This window comes from Strix aluco, chromosome 1 (genome assembly GCF_031877795.1).
Source record: "Strix aluco isolate bStrAlu1 chromosome 1, bStrAlu1.hap1, whole genome shotgun sequence".
NCBI classification, from domain to species: domain Eukaryota; kingdom Metazoa; phylum Chordata; class Aves; order Strigiformes; family Strigidae; genus Strix; species Strix aluco.
Genome location: NC_133931.1, coordinates 42346357 through 42365998, shown reverse-complemented (window position 1 = coordinate 42365998; position 19642 = coordinate 42346357). Strand labels below are relative to the sequence as shown.

Below are 19642 nucleotides of genomic sequence, written 5' to 3'. Positions count from 1 at the left end.
GATTTTTCAGGCACAAATACCACTCTTCTGTTATACAAACCCAGAAATACGTTACTGGCCCTTCAAAACATTGAAATATTGACTAAAAAAAGATTGACTTTCAAACAGGTATTTCTTTCACACTGTTCTTTTGAGCAGGTACAAAACACATTACTAAAGACTTTTTTTGTAAAAGCTGCTGGCTTCTTACTAGAGGATGAAAGCAAGTATTTTCTGCTAGATCCTACCTGCTGTTTTGCTCCAGAGTCCTCAGCTTCCTAGCTTTTAAAAAAGGTTTTTATTTTATACATTTTATACATGTATGTTGTGGCAATGGCTGTAGAGTACTTTGTCTTCATAGCAAGGTGATCCTAGCTGAACAAAAAAGTACTGAAAACACTGGTGCGATACCAAGCTTAGAAAGGATGGTGTCCTCCTTAGCAGCGACCGTGATCTGTGGCTTCCGAAAGCAGGCAGTAAGCACGCATCCACACCGGGTGTATTTTCCAATGCTGTATGGGCCGCAATCACATAACACGTTTTAATTTGTGAGCAAATTACAGAGAAAAGCGCGGCCCTGTGGGTTACAAACCTTGATTTTTAGCTCGCATTCAGACCACACCATTTCCTTCACAGCACTTTGGACGGCAACGGCAAGGCTGAGGAGAAGGGGCACCAGGCCGGGGCCCCCGCCGCGGCCAGCCGGGCTGCGCCCCCGGGGTATGTGGGGGACACCCCCACACCCCCACTTCCGCCTCCCCGCAGCTGCGGCCCCCTCCGCACCGCCCTCCGGCCCTGCCCCAGACGGGCCGAGGGGCCTGGCCCGCCCCTCCGAGGGCTGCAGCCGGTCCCCGGTCCTCGCGGCCGGCGGGACCCTCCCGCCCTCCCGCCGCCGGCTGCCCCTCACCTGCCTGCCCGCCGCAGGCCGGGGGTGGCCTGGCCCGGCTCCGGGGATTGAGCTCCACGCAGGGCCGGAGGCGGCCGGGGAAGGTGCGGGGCAGGGGTCGCTTGGCCGCCGGGCGGGCCGCTCGCCCCCGGGGCCGGGGGTGTGTGTCCTGGCGGGCTCCAGGCCGCCTGTCGCGCGGCGGCCTCTGCTCCCGCGTCCCGCAGCCGCGCTGTCGCACCCCCGGCCCTCCCGCGGCCGGCCGGGCCGAACCGGGGGGGTGGCATCACGGGTTGGCATCTCGCTTGGGACTTGAGAGACGGCCTGGCCAGGGGCTTGGAAAGCAAGTGACCTTTCCTTCCTCTGCTGCTGCTACTTTATTATAGCTGTGCGGTTAAACGCTTCATACTCCACCTCATACGTTTCTGTTCTGCAGCTTGCCCGCTTGCTGGAATAGGAATAAAAAGGGAGATGCTGATCATAAATGACTCCCTATAGAACAGTGAAACCACCTGTTTATCATTGTTTCACGACTTTAAAATGACCGTTGTGGTTCCTCAGTTTTCTGTACATACATTATCCAGCTTTAAAACCGCAGTCCCGCACCACTGTAGTGTATTTTTTCCCAAGGCTGACTAGGAAGCCGTGTTCCTGCTTAGGCCCGTAAGACTGTGCTTTTCCTGTTACGCTCTCAGCTTGTCTTGATCACCGTGTCATCTTCCACACACTGTTTATATAAAATGGCAAATGAAGAGAGCACTACTTATTTGCTGTGCTTTGCATTTTGAATAAGTGGTATGAAAGGTCTTGTCCTGTTTATTGGCAAATTATAGAAGGAAAGAATTTGAATAAAGTCACAGTGTGCTCTGGTCCATGCACCTATGTTGTAAACACAATTCAGATTACAGTTTATGGGGAATCACGGGGCATTTTCCATTTCAGCTGAAACAAAATGGTAGTTCACATAATTTGATGTAATTTACACCAAGAAATATGGTGGAAAATTCTATGTTGTCAGTGCCAATAATTGTATGGAAGTGATGTACTTCCATGCACAATTAACTGTTGCGTATTCTAATCAGATGCGAACAAAAGGTGAAGCTGAAAACACCCATTAAGGTTGAAGGCAGAGCTCAAAGACTCAATGAATTGTGGCTCCAAACAAGGTGCCAACCAATGCAAAAGAGATGGGTAAGGTAACACCAAGTGTCTTACGCTGTAAATGGTAATTACATGGCAAAACCAACAGATTATGGGAAGGGGAAGATGAAATGCTTCAGTGATGAATCTCTTGTTATGAAACAAACCAGCGGAGATGCTTGTTTGTTAGGATAACACTTCAAGGTAAACCACATCAGTGAGGAAATGTGTTGCAACCAGAACTTTACAAGCTGTAAAGTAACAGGAGGAATCTGTTTCCAAAGCACATGTTTATGCAAGTTTGTAAACATAGACCTTCGCTGTTCTTACACTGAACTGATTAAAGGAGAAGCTATCTAACTATCATTCCATAAGTAGTCAAGATTACAATGATGATTAATAATTTAGATACCTAAATTAGAGGCTTTGGTGTGGTAGTGGAGGGTTACAGCTCATTGCTAGCTTTAGATAGAAAGCGGATGTGGTGACAAGGGACTTGGGGGACTCTCAGTATATTTAGGATAGGTCGCATACTGCTCACCACCAGCTAGATTTGGTGTTTCCTTTAGAGACTTGTTTACCATTTGGAAATCATGTGTACGTGTGGCTTTTTGTCCCAATTTTGTCCCTGTATTTCAAAATGTTGAATTTTTCTGTCAAACAGAAACTTAGTCTTCTGGCGGCTGTATGCACTGTAACTAGTGTCTAGCCCCAAACTTACCTTTCTCTGCACTGATCTTCAAATGGCTTGTACCAAAAGCTCCATTTCATAAGTGATAGTAAAAATACAGGAATTAAATTGTCTACAATGTTTGACTGCACTGAAAAAATAAATAAAGCTACAGCCAGAGAAGCCATGTGAACGGTTCTATGAGAGGTGTTTTTATTATTGACCTTCCAGTAACAAACCTTCAGATATCTGGCATTAGTTTTAATCATAGCAAAGCTATTATATATATGAAACAGGGCAAATGCACAAATAGATCAATTTAAAAGTTAAAGGTACACCACTACAAGATCAAGAGTAGAAATAACCACACAACTGAGAATACCTAAAAATGACAGTACACCAGTATCTTTATGCATCTCTGTATACTTTGTATATACTTCATGTTAGGAAAAATTATACCAGGCATATCAAATTAAGCCTATCAAGTCTATTAAGCGAGATTATTATAATAAATCACTATCCTGCTTTTCTGACTGCAAAAGAATTGGTCAAACACACATGCTAAAATCTACCCATGTAGTGAGGGATTCAGGTGCGTTTTTTTCATGGTGTAAATCCTCTGGCACACTTGCAGTTGCCAAGATAATAAAGATGACATAACATTTCAGTAAGTATGTGTTTGTTGCAATACACCAAATTGTCAAAACTGCTGTCATGGCTTAACCCCAGCCAGCTACTAAACCCCACACAACTGCTTGCTCACACCCTCCATGGTGGGATGAGGGATTGAACTGGAAAAGTGAGAAAACTCATAGGTTGAGATAAAGACAATTTAATAAGTAAAGCAAAAACTGTGAAGCAAAACAAGGAATTCATTCACCACTTCCCATCATCAGGCAGGTGCTCAGCCATCTCCAGGAAAGCAGGGCTCCACCATGCATAACAGTTACTTGGGAAGACAAATGCCATCACACCAAATGTCCCCCAATTCCTTCTTCTTCCCCCAGCTTTACATGCTGAGCATGATGTCATGTGGTGTGGGATATCCCTTTGGCCAGTTGGGGTCAGCTGTCCCAGCTGTGTCCCCTCACAACTTCTTGTGCACTCCCCGTCTACTCATTGGTGGAGCGGTGTGAGAAGCAGAAAAGGCCTTGACTGTGTAAGCACTGCTCAGCAGTGACTAAAACATCCCTGTGTTATCAACACTGTTTTCAGCACAAATCCAAAACATAGCCCCATAGTAGCTACTATGAAGAAAATTAACTCTATCCCAGCCAACACCAGCACAGCTGCTATAGGCCATGCATAGTAAATACAAGTGTAACTCATTTTATCAGCCTCTTGACTGGTAGGAAAGATTAGAGTTAGAGAATTACACCCTGTACTCAACCCAGTGGGACCTTTTGAATATTTTGGGCCACGAAGATGATCAGGGGGCTGAAGCACTTCCTGTATGAGGACAGGCTGAGAGGGTTGGGGTTGTTCAGCCTGGAGAAGAGAAGGTTCTGGGAAGACCTTATAGTGGCCTTCCAGTACTTAAAGGGGGCAGGAAATTCTTACAGGAAAGATGGGGAGGGACTCTTTATCAGGGACTGTAGTGATAGGATGAGGGATAATGGCTTTAAATTGAGAGAGGGTAGATTTAGATTAGATATAAGGAAGAAATTCTTTACTGTGAGGGTGGTGAGACACTGGCACAGGTTGCCCAGAGAAGCTGTGGCTGCCCCCTCCCTGGAAGTGTTCAAGGCCAGGCTGGACGGGGCTTTGAGCAACCTAGGCTAGTGGAAGGTGTCCCTGCCCATGGCAGGGGGTTGGAACTAGATGATCTTTAAGGTCCCTTCCAACCCAAACCACTCTATGATTCTGTGGTGACACATTGACCAGCATCTTCTTGTTACTGACAATGTGAAGAAGCTTACTTGCTTACTGCCTTACAAATGATATTGAAATGCATCTTGACCTCTGAGCTGTAATATATACTTTAAAGATGCATTATTCATTACTAGTGATTATTATATTCCACAGCTTTTTATAAACAGTTATTAAGTATGTATTATGTATTAATAAGGCATTCATGTATTATCACTATGTAAAACTTAAAACTCTACTGCCACAAAGGAAAAAAATTGATTTAGTAGAACTAAATTACTTTATTAAAATGCTTGATGAATCATTATTTTACTAGGCAACTGAATGGCTTGTGTTTGTCTTTTTAAAACTTAATATAAGCCATTCACATGCTGCAAAGAGATGTGCCAAACAAATTCTTTGATATAGACAAATTAACTGATATTTTTAATATTTTCTGACAAAACTAATTTCCAGACTCTAATAGTGCTTTAGATCTCTGCTGAATTTCTGAAAGAATTTTATTTCAGATATTCGAAAGTAGTTTGATATCATATCAATGCTAGCAATTAATGGAGTTGTACAGATCATGTGGTAAAATAATTTGTATTCATATATTTGGAGAAACAACAAAAAAATCCAAATATGCCTAATTCCTCAAAGGGTGAACGATTTAGCACTGGTAAGGACTGGTGAGGAAAAACAGCTCTCTGCAGGTCACTAGTATTCAGTGATGTTAGTGAATTTATATTATTAAAAGAAAATGTTCAGGTTTATAAGGAGCTGGACAAGAAGTTTATAGCATCTGTCTGTGATAATGAATTTAGTTATGTGGTTGACTTTTAAGAGTAGTCCAATATGGGACACAAGATGGAATGTGGGAATCCCTTATTACACAAGATAGATGACAACCTTAACTCTCCAGCCCTTCTTTAATAATTTGAATTTTCTGAAGGACAGGGAAAGCTCAAATTGTCTCCTAAATGTCTGTGTCAAAACACTTTTGATCCATAGGGGTCAAAGGTGCTAGTCTGAAATCTTAGCAGGTAGCTAAGACTTAAGCTAAACAAATCAAAGTAGTGGTTTTATTAATTCATCAGAAGGAAATTAAAGCCTCAGCACAAACTTCATGTATCCTTTGGATCTGTGCATATTCTTTCTAACAGCTTTGGCCAAAACTCAGGACTACAACAGAGCACCCAGGATGGAATACACCCTGTAGTGAACCTCAAGATGAAGTTGATCAGGGATACAAGGGAAGTGGCTGTACACCCTATAAATGAAGAGGAAAAGGAGTTCCAGCTCACAAAACTTGGATCTTGTACCCCGAATAAAATCATGAGTTGCTTTATTTCCAAGGAATAGTAGAGAGCAAAGAGGACCTCCTTTCCTAAGTTTTTTCTTTTCTTCTAATTGGTTCGATGTACTTTATCACACAGTCAACCAAATTAATTTAATTTCCAGGCCAAGTGTTGAAGTGAATATTATGAGTTACTGTATCAGATGGCTGTTGCAATACTGCTGGGGCATGATCCGGGAGATAACTATAGGCTATTGCAGCTATGGGAGGGTTTGTATTTCTCATAGGCATTTAAGAAAGACTTTAATACTGTGAATAAAATCCTCAGCTATTGAATTTAAGCCGTTCTACAGTGAACCTACAGAGGCATTGCTGCCCAGATCTCTATATCCACGTAGGAATCTCTTGGCAGGCCGGTGCATCTTCAAAACTGTTGCTTATCTGCATCTGCATCTAACGCTGAAGGTGCTTAATGATCTGCCCATTGGCAATTACAATGTCTGTCAAATGGCAACGCCACCCATGACTGAGAAGGTGCTTGGAGTACATGCCTAGCCAGAGCCAGGTTTGTACTCCTTGTGATCTTGCGGTATCTGGATGTGGTATCTGTGATAGTACAGTCATACCTGGCTTAAGTTTCACAGGGCACCAATGCTTGTCCGCTGCTTCACTCTGAGGAAAGCATACAGCTGATGGTACTGTTCCTGAGGAAGAGGGCATGAAGCACAGCGCTTGGCATTATTGTGCCAGAAGGCACTTAAGGATTTAAGCTGCAGAACCTCATATCCCAGTGTGTGTCATTTGGGAAAACCTACTCTTGACTGTTCTCTTCACAAGGAAAAAGCCAGACATCTTGAAGACAGGTTTGGGCAAATGACCAGAGGACAAAATTATAAAGTTTTCTCTTGTACGTAAGCAGGTCAAAAAGAAAACTGGCTTTGCTCCCAGGGGGAAATGTCCATATTCCCCAGAAGAAGCTGGGGAGGAGAATGATGTCTTCTGTAAGTTAGTCACATACAAAGTCTTTTCTTATGTAGTCTAACCAGTTCTTTCTGTCAAACAGTATTCCCTGTCTCCCAATTAATTGAAAAGACTATGGAACTATATATTCTTTTCTCTCTTTAGCCCTTTCCAGCTTGAATGATAGGCAATTGGGCTATTTCACTAGGATGGGTTGTTTATTTGCATGTGGGTATAATGGCACCTTGAATATACTCTTAAATAATTTGCCTTTCTTCTTGTATACCGAAAAAATAAGTTCTTATATTAGTGACAGTAGTGCTGAGGACTACCAAAGTGGGTTGTCTGATCTCTTTGAGCCTGACTAAACAGTACCCAGTGACACTGTGCCACTGTAGAGCCTAATAGCGATGGGTGAGGGGAAAGAAACATGGTATTCCTGCTGAGGAAGGATCTCTTTTTTGAGATCACCTTCTGAGATCAGGGACTCTGAGTTGGATTCAGGGACTCTGAACTCCAACAGTAGTGAGACAGTACAGAGCAGAAGGCAAAGGGGATATCCTGATGGGTGTCTGGGATAGACAAACTGTTATGTTTTATAGTAGTTGGAGCTTTCTCAAGGCATGACACAATGCATCTAATGAACTTGAATAATCAAATAATCTGAAAATCACCAGAGAATAATGATGCCAGGAAGAAGTGCAACCAGGAGACCAGAACAACTGGAATGTACTAACAGTGACAGTGAACCACAGAAGATCTCAAAGCTGTGCAGGAATTGGAGGGGCAGTTGACTTCAGTAATGAGGGATATTATTCAGAAGATTATTTCTCTAAGCATTTCTCTTTACCTACTGCTACGCCTATTTATTTTGCCTCAGGTTAAGGTCAGTTAGTGATTTAATTGCTCTTTTCATTAAGAGACTGAGAAAACTGGTATTCCCATTTATATAAAAAAGGTAAAGTAGATGTGTCAGCGTGCTGCCATCTTTTTTGGCCAGGCCTCACCAGTGACTTTAGCCTTTTGAGGTTCCACAAGGATTGGTGCTGGGACAGTGAAGGCTGTTATGTTTAATTGCAGGCGCTGTGTTGTGAATGGTCATGATGCTGTGAGCAGATTCGTTTTATGGAGTGATGATGAAACTCCTTGAGTCTAAGGGATCTCTGAAGAATTCAGAGGGAGAAGCTATTACTTCTGAACCTCTTAATCTAGCCTGCGAAACCTGTTAAAGTAATTTTTGTCTCAGTTAATACAGAGAAACTCTGTATGATGGATACCTGGAAGTGAAATACCTCCCATATCTCAAGTCTGCAGATCTACAGCTCGATAAGCAAACTTTAAGCATGCATGGTCTCCCATGGAAGTTCTTTGCTTTGACTAGTTTCCACTGCTGCTGTTCAGACGGAAGCTGACAGCTTTTTCTTCTGGCTGATGGGCAAAGAATGTGTTAATCACTTTCTGGGAATGGCTTTGTCACATTAACAGTGTCATTAGCTGTCACAGCATGACAGCTATGCCACATTAACAAAAAATAAAATAAAAAAGACATTCTTCTAGAGAATATTTTTCTAGATGTAGAAATGTGGTGCAGTTGAAATTTCAGCCCCATTTCCCACCCTTCTCAGCTAGTTATTTGCAGAGATGAAGATGGAAATGTAGAGAAATGTGAAAGTCCCGCTGTAAAACCCATTTATACTGCAGGTCATGATTGAAAAATGCTGGTGTATATATTCTAAGAAAGGTTTATGTGGCTTATCTGCCTCAACTGCATTTATGAGAGAAATTCACTTATTATTTATACTGCTGCTGCCATTGTCTTCTGCTCATGAGAGAAAGAAAAAGCATTACCTGAATAAGTGTTTGAGAATATTTTCCAGAGGCATTAATTCTAAGAGTTAAGATGCAGATTCTCATAGGAGTGTAGGAACAGTTTTCATAACTCAGTGTCCTGTAATTTTATATGGATTGGAATTGAGATGAGTTGTGATCAGGGGTCTGCACACAGATCTCACTGCACTTGGAGTGCAAGTCAGTGCATACAGTTAAATTTAGTAGGAAAATACAGGTTGGTAGGATCTTTTGCAAGCATTCACTGTTGGGCTGGAGAAGACTGTGTTGAGAAAGGGAGTAACAGCAGAAAGGCAAGAGGCGAAGGTCATGTATGTCCCTGTATACCTACAGACATGGATAGCTATGGAAATACACTCGTCATCTGTGTACAAGGATATGCCAGCCTTCTCCTTGAGGAAACAGTGCAGTGCAGTGCTTTTAACAAATCATTTAGCAGAGTGATGTGCTTTTGTGATGACTGTTTAACCTTGAGAGATTTCATTCCATGGTTTCAGCAAGGATTACAGTAAATGCTCAATTTAGGTAAAGCCACAATCTAATTGAACAAATTCAGTCTAAATCCCTGCTGGGCCAGTAAAGATTTGCCTGTCAAATACCTCTAAGTGTTTTCATTTTCTATAGCAACAGTTAATTGGATATGCAACTGTCAGTTTAAATGCTTTAAATGAGGCTGATGGGATTAGTAATTGAATGCTCAGATTAATGATTTACAGCTGGTTTTACTACCTTGTTTGTTGCTTACAGCTATGTTGATGATAGCTCCCTACCCTTATGATGTAGGTGGAGTAGTGGTTTACAACTGCAATACAGTTATGATATTATGAAATACAGTAATGATGCAGATTTGATGTAATCAGTGCATTCCTGATGATATGTATAACTACTTCTAATACTGTGGGCAGCAAAGGATTATGATCAAAATATTAAAAGCAGAAAATCTAAAAATAGCCACCCAACCTCCACAGTTAGGACTTGGAACTGGAGGTCTGTCATTCTCCAATTAAATGTATACAATTGTCTTTTATGGATTGAGTCAGAAAGTAAACCTCAATGTTGTGGGTGGTGAAATTACATCCAGAGCTGTGAGTGGAAGCTGACAAAGGGATTTCTACGAGAGGTGGTAGGGCTGCAAAGGAAGTGGAAGAGATGAGGTCTGTGTACTGCCAAAGTGGCTGCTCTTGGAGAAAGAGACCAGACTGCAAAGCTTAGTCAGGTAGAGGGAGCTCTTTGGTGATGCTTGAATCACCTTGGTGTGAACTGAAGAGAAGCATGAAAGTTTTAGGCTTCCAGCAGGGGACTGATTACACTGTTCTCTATGTGACTTTTCAGATCCTACTTCAGTGCTTTAAAAGGCCAGAAATATGGTGTTCTCCTTGGGGTCATCCCAGAACATCACTGTAAATAAAATGTTTCAAGGCCAGCTGACTCATGCCAGGAATTAATTCTCAAAGCAACTTGGAGTCAGGGAACGTAACCATTCGTTTGCTTTTTAAGTTGCAAATTCTAGGATGCTCCTGTTGGCATAAGAAGGAATCTTGCTGTTTGTGTCCAGCTGAGCTCAGTAGTGTTTGAGGAAGAAGGCTGTAAAGAAAACTTTCTGTGGCACTGAGATGTATACATAAACTGTAGTTCTATGATTTTATTATTTTGCCTTATATGTAGGCCTCCAAAACCATCCTTAATGAGAGAGGCCCTTATACACTACACATTGAAAACTTTGGTTCTTGTTAATTAAGTTCCCTTCAGCATTAAAATGAGCCAGTGTATATTTAGAGTCTATGTTCAACATAGTTTAATAATACTTATTTCGGTATATTAAATTAGAACATGTTTCTGTTCTTATAAAGATTCTATCTTGGGAAACATTATCTGAAACAGCTAACAACATTGATGTTATAATTACTTGTATTTATGATATGGTTATAAACCTTTATAAAGTGAATTATTGTAATTATTTAGACATAATTACAAAATAATTATTGTAATAATAATTTTGAAGTTATTTATATTTATTGTATATCATGCTACATATTTATTTACCAGAAAAAAACCCCAGGAAATTCAAAGTCATGCTCTGCATATTTCAGTTCATAGAATATGCCAAGTTCATCTGAGATGTGAGAATGGCTCTATGACCTTTCCTCATTATCCCAAGATTTAAGCTCAGGTTTTCAGGCAGAGCTCCAGCTGAATGCAGTTTGATATTCAGAAATCATTGTATTCATCAGCTTCTCTCTCCTTCATGATCTGCTCCTGTATGTGAACGTCATTTGGTTCAGGAAATCCTTTTTTTAAATTTTTTTTTTATTCTTCCTTCCTCTAATTAGTTGCTATTAAAAAGCCCAACTCATCCTTGCCTTACTTCAACTAGACTATCTTTTTCTTCCTTTTGTTCCTAATGCAGAGGCATTAATCTCTTTCACTGGTTTAGACTCTTCTAGCATTCATTGTTCATATTCAGTTTTTGTTACACTTATTCAGTATTCAGCCCAATGATACTATATTTGATCATACTCTGGAATATTGATTGCCATGTAAAAATGCCAAGCCAATTATAAAAGCCAGGGAAAGGAAATGTATAGTCTGTTTTTTGGTCTCAGGATGACATTTCTTCCCTTGGAATACTCTTGCAATTAATTTTCTTTCCAGACATCAGGCTTTCCTCCTTTCTGCTTTTATTTATATAAAGCAATGCGGCTGTTTCAGTAATCTTCCAATGAAGTGACAGTTCTAGGAATGTATTGTAAGAGGAAAACTAGGGGACCCTTTCAGAACTTGGACCAAGAGTGAGATGCCCTTTTTCATCTCCCATCCCAGTAGACCCTATCTTCAGCGTTAATTTTGATTTGTGATATAGTAAAGTGGGCTTTAGGAAACCTTGCTTGATTCACTGACACGTTTTGAGCTGATTTCACCTGAAATGTTAATTACTGAGAATGTTAGAACACTTTAATGTTAGAGAGCCCCTGAGTGGTGGCATAACTGAAAGTTGTAAGATAATAAATTCCACTTCAACAGAAGAAATTGGATCTTATTCTAATTTCACATCTTTTAAAGTATAATTATTAAAGTGTCTGACTGGAGAGGTTTTCAATTATAATGGAAGGAGTGAGGACTATTCAGCTTTGCTATTTCATTCAGAGAATCAAAGTTGCATCCCCCTTCCATGTACATTGCCACCTGCCTGTTCAACCTTGGAAGAGACTTACTCCTCCACTTTGCTTGCCTGCATATATCCCAGTTAGAAGTTTGTATCAAGTACTTTTTTTACTGTGTAAATTGATATAAATGGGAAAGTTTAGTAGATCAAAACGCTTCGTTCCACAAGATACTTACTAGGTCTCTAGAGCATTGGGAGTTTTATTCCTCATTAAATCACCAATTTCTGTTAACTGTAAAGGATGGGTGACAACAACTGGTACACGTTTTGCATCATCAAGTACAGCAATGCTTGCTTTAGTTAGAAGTCTGTCAAGGGCCTATTCTGACTAAATTAGAGGTAAGTAAGTTTTAGGGAAAAGTGAATGAATGTTGAAGTGAAAGACTAAGGATGCAACTGCATTGTCATTTTAGTTCTTTCTGGAACGTACATTTGAAGCAAACCCATTGCTGACGCCTGTATCCCATGCATGAGCCTGTGCTGCAGAGCAGTCCCAGTGTGCACAGCCCCGGGTCCTTGTAGATGAAACTCCTCAGGTGGTATGTTCCAAGAGCCTGACTGATGTCCTCCAGCCACTACTGGGAAGGTGCTATGGGGGAAAAGAACAGGAAGAAGACTTTTCCTATGGCTGGTGGCATCTTGAAGAACTCTCTAGAAAGGTGATAGGAAACTCAACTGAATCCTGAAAAGGCCATGGAGTTTCTACAGGCATTTGTATTTCTTCCTTTTAAAATTTGGTATCATCAATTCTGTACAGCAGAAAGAGGAAAATAGGTGCCCTGCTTTCCACTGAAGGAAAAAGAATGCCTTGCATTTTATCAACAGTTCAGTAGGATTTTGGCCACTTCAGACCAGCTATATCATCCTCTAAGGACCAAGCTAAAAATCATTACAACTGATTGTATGTGATGAGGCTTTTAAGTGCATATTTAAAAACAGCTTAATTTTTAAAAGTCCTGAGTACCTAGAACATCCCATTGACTTGAAGTTAAAGAAAAGTCAGACCCTTAATTTGCCCTTTGTGTCAATAGGTAGTACTGTGCAAAACTGAAATACAGATACTGAATGCAGAGGCACAAATGGTTTTAGACATCTAGCTCCCATAAACTATTTCAGCAATAATCATGTATCTAAACAGCATTGAAGATTTTGGCTGTAGAAACTAAATTATTGTCAGTGCCCGTCGTCAAAGTGATTTTTATCAGGTTAAGTGGGAAGTAACCAGTAACTAGTAGCAGTAGGTGGGGAAAAAGTGCTCACAGACTAGAAATCTAGGGGGACAGTCAGAATTATGGAAGGAAGCGCACACTGGAATGGGAGCTGGCCTTTTGTGTAAGTGTCACCTATGTAAATGCCGAAGAATCTACAGTGTTAGTGTTGGGTTTTCTGTTTGTTCTCAGATTTACTTATATGGCCTTTGTTTGAAACAGAAAAGACTGACCAGCAGTATCCCATATTTCAGTAGTGCCAAAGTGATTTATACCAGCTGAGAAATCAAACACAAAACTCTTCCATGGAAAACCATTTGTCAGGTGTGCTGTAAAATTAGGATTTTGAGGTTTTTTTATGCAGTTTTGGGTCATGTTTATTTTGCGCTTGCTGCTTTTTGAGTTAGTGTTTATTTCTTTAAGGCCAACCATACAATCTTATATTGAATGGATATAAAAGGTGTAACTAATCAAACGTGGCATTGTGTTGTGCACTGGAGAAATGGTTTTAGGGCTTTAAGTCAAACACATGATTTTCTTTTTTCATGTGAATTGGCTGAACACTATGAATTATAAATTTAGGCTTTAAACATTTATTCTGTTAACTGGTTAAAATGAGAGCTGTTAGAGCAAATACAGTTATATTTGCTTTAGAGCATATTTATTATTCTCGTATTCTAGGAAACAGAAAGCTAAAGACAAAAATGTGTTTCAGCTGTTGTGTGTGCAGTACAAATTCTGTAATTACAGAAAAGAGGTTGACATTGTTCTGATTGCTTAAAAAAATTGAGGTGATATTTGATTAAATGACTGAGAGAAAATAAATAACTTTTCAGAATTTATGCAGTTAGGATGAAGAATTTATTGTATATACAGTTAAGCAACTCTACTGTAGATGTACTTCCTCTTTAAAGAAAATGAATACAGTAATCAAAATAGTTCTAGCATGGAAACTACAATACAGACTGAAACTTGACTAAAACAGAAATTAGTTATTTGACTTGAAAGAACACAGAACCTGAAACAACAAATCGCAGGTTGCATCATTAACCAAGGACAGTAAAAAACTGTACAGTACAAGCAACACGTTACAATAAGTTATGACCAATAAGGCAGTCTTTCTCATTTAGGACAAAAGGGACAAAAGGAAAGGTATTAAAATCTCATAAATCCACCATATCTCTTTTCCATCTCTGGAACCTCTTTGGAATAAGTTTCCCCATCTTCTTCTGAAGGGAGAATGGAGTCGGCGAAGCGCTTAAGAAACCCACCGTATCGTTTCTGGTAATCCAGCCACCATTCTGGCCTGCCCACTCTTCTCATGAAACCACCGTATCTCTTCTGCAGCTCTTTGGCTTCATCTTCCAATTCGGGGCTGCGCTTTATGCTTCTCATGAACCCTCCATACCTTTTGCTGACATCCCCGTCATTTTCATTTATCTCTCGGTAATGCCCCGCTTCAGGGTTGTCCCCTGTTCCTAGAAGCTCCTTCAGCAGATCAGAGGAATTAGCAAGGGCATCGTCATCCGAGTCTTTCTTCATAAACCCTCCATACCTCTTAGCCAGGATTTCTCCTCCGTTAGCTTCACCCTCTGGTTCTACCCGATAGAGCTCATCCATTTTCTTCATGAACCCCCCGTATCTTTTCATGAAGCCTCCGTACTTCTTTGCAAGCAAATGGTTCTCATCCAGCTCTTTCTTGTCTCCTGGAGCAATGTTGCCATTCTCAGAAAGATCCAGCTTTGCCAGCTGCAGGAGCTCCTTGCAGGTCTCCCAGGCTTTGGCAGAAGGCAGCTTTCCTTCACATTCTAGTGTACATGCCTGAAAAATGGATGCAGTTTACTGAGAATGATTTGGTAGTAACAAGCACCTCACTGCCACCTTGTCTTAGTTTTACTTGTTTTTAAAAGACCATGAGTGAGCCTCTTTTTGTGAGTGGCTTGGAAGGACTGCTCTTCTGATCTGGTACCTGTCTGTTTTGAAGGTCTTCATATCCCTCTCTGAAGGACATGGTAGTCTCACTCTAAGAGACAGAATACCTGACAAGATGGATTGTGGGTCCTGTATGTCAAGGCTGCCCCTATGTTTGTTTCAAAGGAAGCCACACGTACAGTTTCTGCACCTCCCTTACACTTGGGTGCATTGTTATCATTTTTTTGTTGTTGTATTTACTACTGGGAAGCTAAAAACCCATTGTGGTTTGCTTCATAATGGAAGTGTAGAAGTATATTCAATCTTCAGAATTAGAAGTAACACTCAGAAATTTTAGGAAAGAAGTTACAAGGCATTGTCATTGCAAAGAAGCCAGCTGTACTGTACTGCTCAGTATCTTCAGTTCGCTGCATAGCTTTAAAGGCTGTATTTCTGTCTGTTATCATTAGTTGCTCTTTGTGGAACAGATCTTTCAAATGTGTACAAATACAAATGTAGAAATACACGCTCTCTTAGGCAGGATCAGAGTGCTGGTTTTGCTAGTCTGACATACAAAGTAGCGACAATCAGAAAGAGGGAAATAATCCTAAATGGTGTTGCTTCTGAATGCAATTACAAATTTTCAGGCTAAGACATAAAAAAAGGTTTTCAGTACCTGTATGTGTATCTCGTAACCTGCCATGTAAAGATAATAACATACATATTAGCTACTCCTACCTCTGTTGTGTCAGGGGAATTCACTTGTGTAGCCACACTCTTCAGTTGGGAAACAAGTGAATCTGGTGTTTTTCTTTCTTGCCCACGGTTTTTATGCCACAATAATTAAACAAGAAATCATTAATATTTTCAATACGAGAAACACTTATTCTGCCTATAGATGATGTTTTCTAAGGATCTTGCTATGCTTTAAAAGTGTGAAATTAAACCCCGGCACAGTTTTCTCTAATACTGAACTGACCAGCTCTCTACCTCTGGCCTTACCTGTCTGTTGAGCCCCATTTTAGTCTGAGAAATTTATATAGGGGTTTTAATATGATCAAAAGAAAATTAAAGGGATTTGTGTATTTTGCAACAATATTTATTTTAACTGGCACTACATGCTTGTTATATATTATAGGTATGCTGTAAAGAGAATGTGATCTCAGCTTCAGTCTGATTTTGAAATTGCTCTAAATCAAAGCAAGAATAGGTCTTTGCCTTCCTTTTCCCTTCTCAAATAGTTTAAATAACCCCCTATGGCCACATTAACATCTGCTATCTCATAGGTGTCAACCACCAGCTACAGTATGGTAAACCTTACAGATACAATGTGATAAAATCAGTTACGATATTACTAGATGCTAGTATCTACAAACACTTGTTTCTAAAAGCCGTATGAATGTCTATAAGGAATATATGCTACAGCACATTGCTTCTTTTCCCGTTTCATTACGGAAATGGACTCTGAATCTTTCTTGAGTAATTGCTGAAGGTGTACAAGACAGAATATCAGTATAGACACCCACAACATATAGTCCAGAAAGCACATATCCCTCCCTCTGAAAGAGCAAACTACCATTTTTTTTCCCTAGTTGACGTTAAAGTTTGATTGAAAGCTAATGGAAGCAAAAATATAGGGAACTGTTTTGCCAGCCATCCTAAGAATATTGCCCTTATGAACCCTGTTGTGGTTAAGAGAGTCCTTGCTTTTGGAGTACGCAGAAATACTCAGTGATTCCTAATTCTGTGTAAGAATAGGGTCCAGTCCTTCCTTTTCTGTGCTCCCAAATAATCGATGACATCACAGGAACGAAACTTTTCAGATCATTTAGATGTGCCGAGAGCAGGATGCCTCACGCATCTATGTGAGGTCAGGAACCGCAGGTGCCTCCGGCAAAGGCCTCGGCAGCCTGAGTTCCCGCCTCCCTCAGCTGAGGGACCCCAGACTTTCACTGACCCCGATCCTTAAATTTCGAGTTGAGTTGCCTCTGTGACTATATTTTTAGATCATTTCACTATCATTAAAATTACAGATAACACACACCCCCCACCCCCCGCATTCTGGAGGTTTTTTTAGCAGGATTTGTCTTCGGAGACCCTGTCAAAGGGATCTTTCAGAGGCATATTCGTAACGCCGTGCAGCACCGTGCACAGAGGACGAGCAGCGGGAGGTACTGCTCCTCAAACCAGGCTTGAACCCCACTCTTGGTGAGATTTCAGGCAGATCCGCCGCTTTTCAACTGTACAGCCACCCTGCCTGCAGAGAGCTCACGCTGCCGGGGAGCCCGCTGCCGGGGGTGCGGACCCCGCTCCCGTCCCGCCCGCCTTCCCCCGCCCAGCCGGCGCCGAAGGCCTTTCCCGGCAGAGCTGCCCTCTCCGGCCGGATTTCCCTCCCCCCTTACGTTTTCACTCGTTTTTTCCCTTGCTCCCCCCGGGGCTGCCGGGCGCGGGGGTATGTGTGTCCCCCCCAGACCCCTCGAAGCCGCCGCTCGCTGCCGGGCAGCGGGAAGGACGGGCGGGCTGGGGGGGGGGGGTGTGAAGTGGGGTGGAGGGTGTGGGGTGTGGGGGTGTGTGTGTGTGTGTGTGTGTGTGTGTGTGTGTCTCTCTCTCTCTCTCCTTGGGGCGCTCTGGGTTTGTATCGGCGCCATCCCCCCTTCAAAAACGGGTCTTCCAAGCGACCTCGGCCTGTTTCCCCACTATTTTTTTTTGCTATTTCCCTCCTTTGCCCCTTCCCCTTTTCCTCCCTCCCAAAGTTAAGGCGGGGGGGGGGGGGGGGGGGGGGGGGGCGGCCCGCCCGAGGGGGTCTCCGCGGCGCTGAAGCGGCCGGGCGAACCCTCCCCGTTTCCCCACCTAGGCGCCCCCCGCCCCCCCGCTCCCGCGTACCAGGGGGTGGATGCCGGTGCGGGGTCCCAGGCGGTAGGCGCAGGCAGCGCAGTCGCGGCCGCAGTCTGCCCGCACCCCGGGCAGCAGGCAGGTGCTGAGGGCCAGCAGCGAGCAGCCGAGTCTCAGCAGCAACGCCATGGGGCTGCAAAAAGGAGACGTAGGTCAACGGGCAGCCGCCTTCCCCCGCTCCCCCTCCTCTCCCCCCCCCCTTGCCGGCGCTGCCTCCCCCAGCTTCGGGGCAGGAAAAAGCGGCATCAAATTATCCGGCCGCCGCGGTTTATAAAACCAAGTCTTGGGTCGCAGGCAACTGCGGTCACTCACACGCTTTATGGAGCCGGGGCGGTTGCGCTTGCGAGGTGAGCGGGCGCTTAAGGTAAGCGGGCGCTTGGCAGCTGCAAGACAACGGACCTGCGTCCCGGAGAGGAGCGGACCCGAAGGATGAAGCGCCCAGAAGCTCCCGTCCGGTGAAAGGGCTCGTCCCCAAACAGTTTATCCCGTCCAGCCCCAGCCCCAGGGGGAGAGGACGGCAGCCCCTCCCGGGAAGGCTCTCTCGCCGGAGCGCCCCGAGGAGCGGCCCCGACGACGGGCACCAGCCGCCCCGGTTGCCCTCCCCCGGTCCCCGCCGCCGGCAGAGCGGTTCACTCACAGAACGGGCTCCCGTCGGGGCTCCCGGGAGTTGCTCGGGACTGAGCTGCGCCTTGCCGGAGCCTCGGCGTCGGAGCCGCTGTTACTTATAGCGAGGACGAGCAGCCTCTGGAGAAACCTCGGAGGGGGCGCGGGGGGAAGGAACCCGCAGCCTGCGGCTGCTGACAGCTCCAGGGAGGGCGGCTCTGGGGCGGGGGGCGCCGATCCGTGCGCCCGCCGCTGCGGAGCGGAGCGGGTGCGGGAGGCGGCGGCGGCACTTTATAATTCGTGAACGCGGGGAGAGCGCGGCCTCCCCCAATCGCCGTCGGGCTCCCGCTGACGCAGCACCTACGACATCCCCCCCCGGCGCCGCTGCCCGCCGGCAGTGACTCCGACGGGACTTGGGATGGGATGGAATGGGGCGGGGGGGGGGAGGGGTGCGCCCCTGCCGTCGGGGGGAGCGGGGGACCGGTACCGGGAAAGTTACGGGGGGAAGTTTTCACCGGGGGCGGGCGGGGATGAGACATCGGCGTGAGTCAGCCGGGGGGGCGGGGTGAGGCCCCCCGAAGCTGGCGGCAGCCCCTCGGCGGCAGCTCCTATCCCCGGGGCGGCGGGCGCGGTTTCCCCACAGTGTTTCACAGCGCCGGGGAGCGGGGTTGCTTTTGGGGGTTTGGGGTTTAGGGTGTTTTTTTGTTTTGTTTCGAGTTGTTTTGGTCGCCTTCTCTCCCTGCCACTCTGCCAAAACCCCAAGCCGCTGGTGCTGAGGGTCCCTGCCACATGCCTGCTACCTCCCTCCCTGAGCCTCGGGTGTAAAACACTTTGGGGGAAGCAGGTTTTACTAGAGCGAGCGAGAAGACAAGAGTTTTGATTTGAAAATATCGGGATTTCACAAGTATGTTGTTTTCACAGTTTTGGTGACTGGGATAGCACAAATAGGAAGGAACCAGGTAGAGGTAAAATCCCAAGCACTTCTGCAAGGTTCTCAAGCCCAGCAGCTGGAGCAGCTCGCTGCTCTGCTCTGTTTGACATCCTGGGGAACTGGTGTAGAGCGATGACGCTGATCCCTCACACCTCTTGTTTGTAGAGGGCACTGCCCAAGCCATGCTAAGCTGCGTTTCTTTGACTGTCAGAAGCCATCTTTTATTTCCAGCCCCAAATCATTTCTATCTGGTTTATATTTATTTGTTTTTCTTTCATAGAATTGTAGAATAGTTTGGGTTGGAAG

At 43.9% G+C, this 19642-nt stretch overlaps 1 protein-coding gene across 1 annotated transcript; it reads right to left on the bottom strand.

Annotated features, from left to right (window-relative positions):
• Positions 1–13837: 13837 nt before the first annotated feature.
• PENK (proenkephalin) lies at positions 13838–18654 on the bottom strand. The gene is made up of 3 exons (XM_074847363.1): positions 18440–18654; positions 17794–17935; positions 13838–14820 (listed from the first exon to the last, which is right to left on the bottom strand). Exons 2-3 carry the CDS (start codon positions 17929–17931, stop codon positions 14155–14157), a joined length of 804 nt encoding a protein of 267 aa, XP_074703464.1. The 5' UTR covers positions 17932–17935; positions 18440–18654; the 3' UTR covers positions 13838–14154.
• Between the last annotated feature and the right edge of the window lie 988 nt (positions 18655–19642).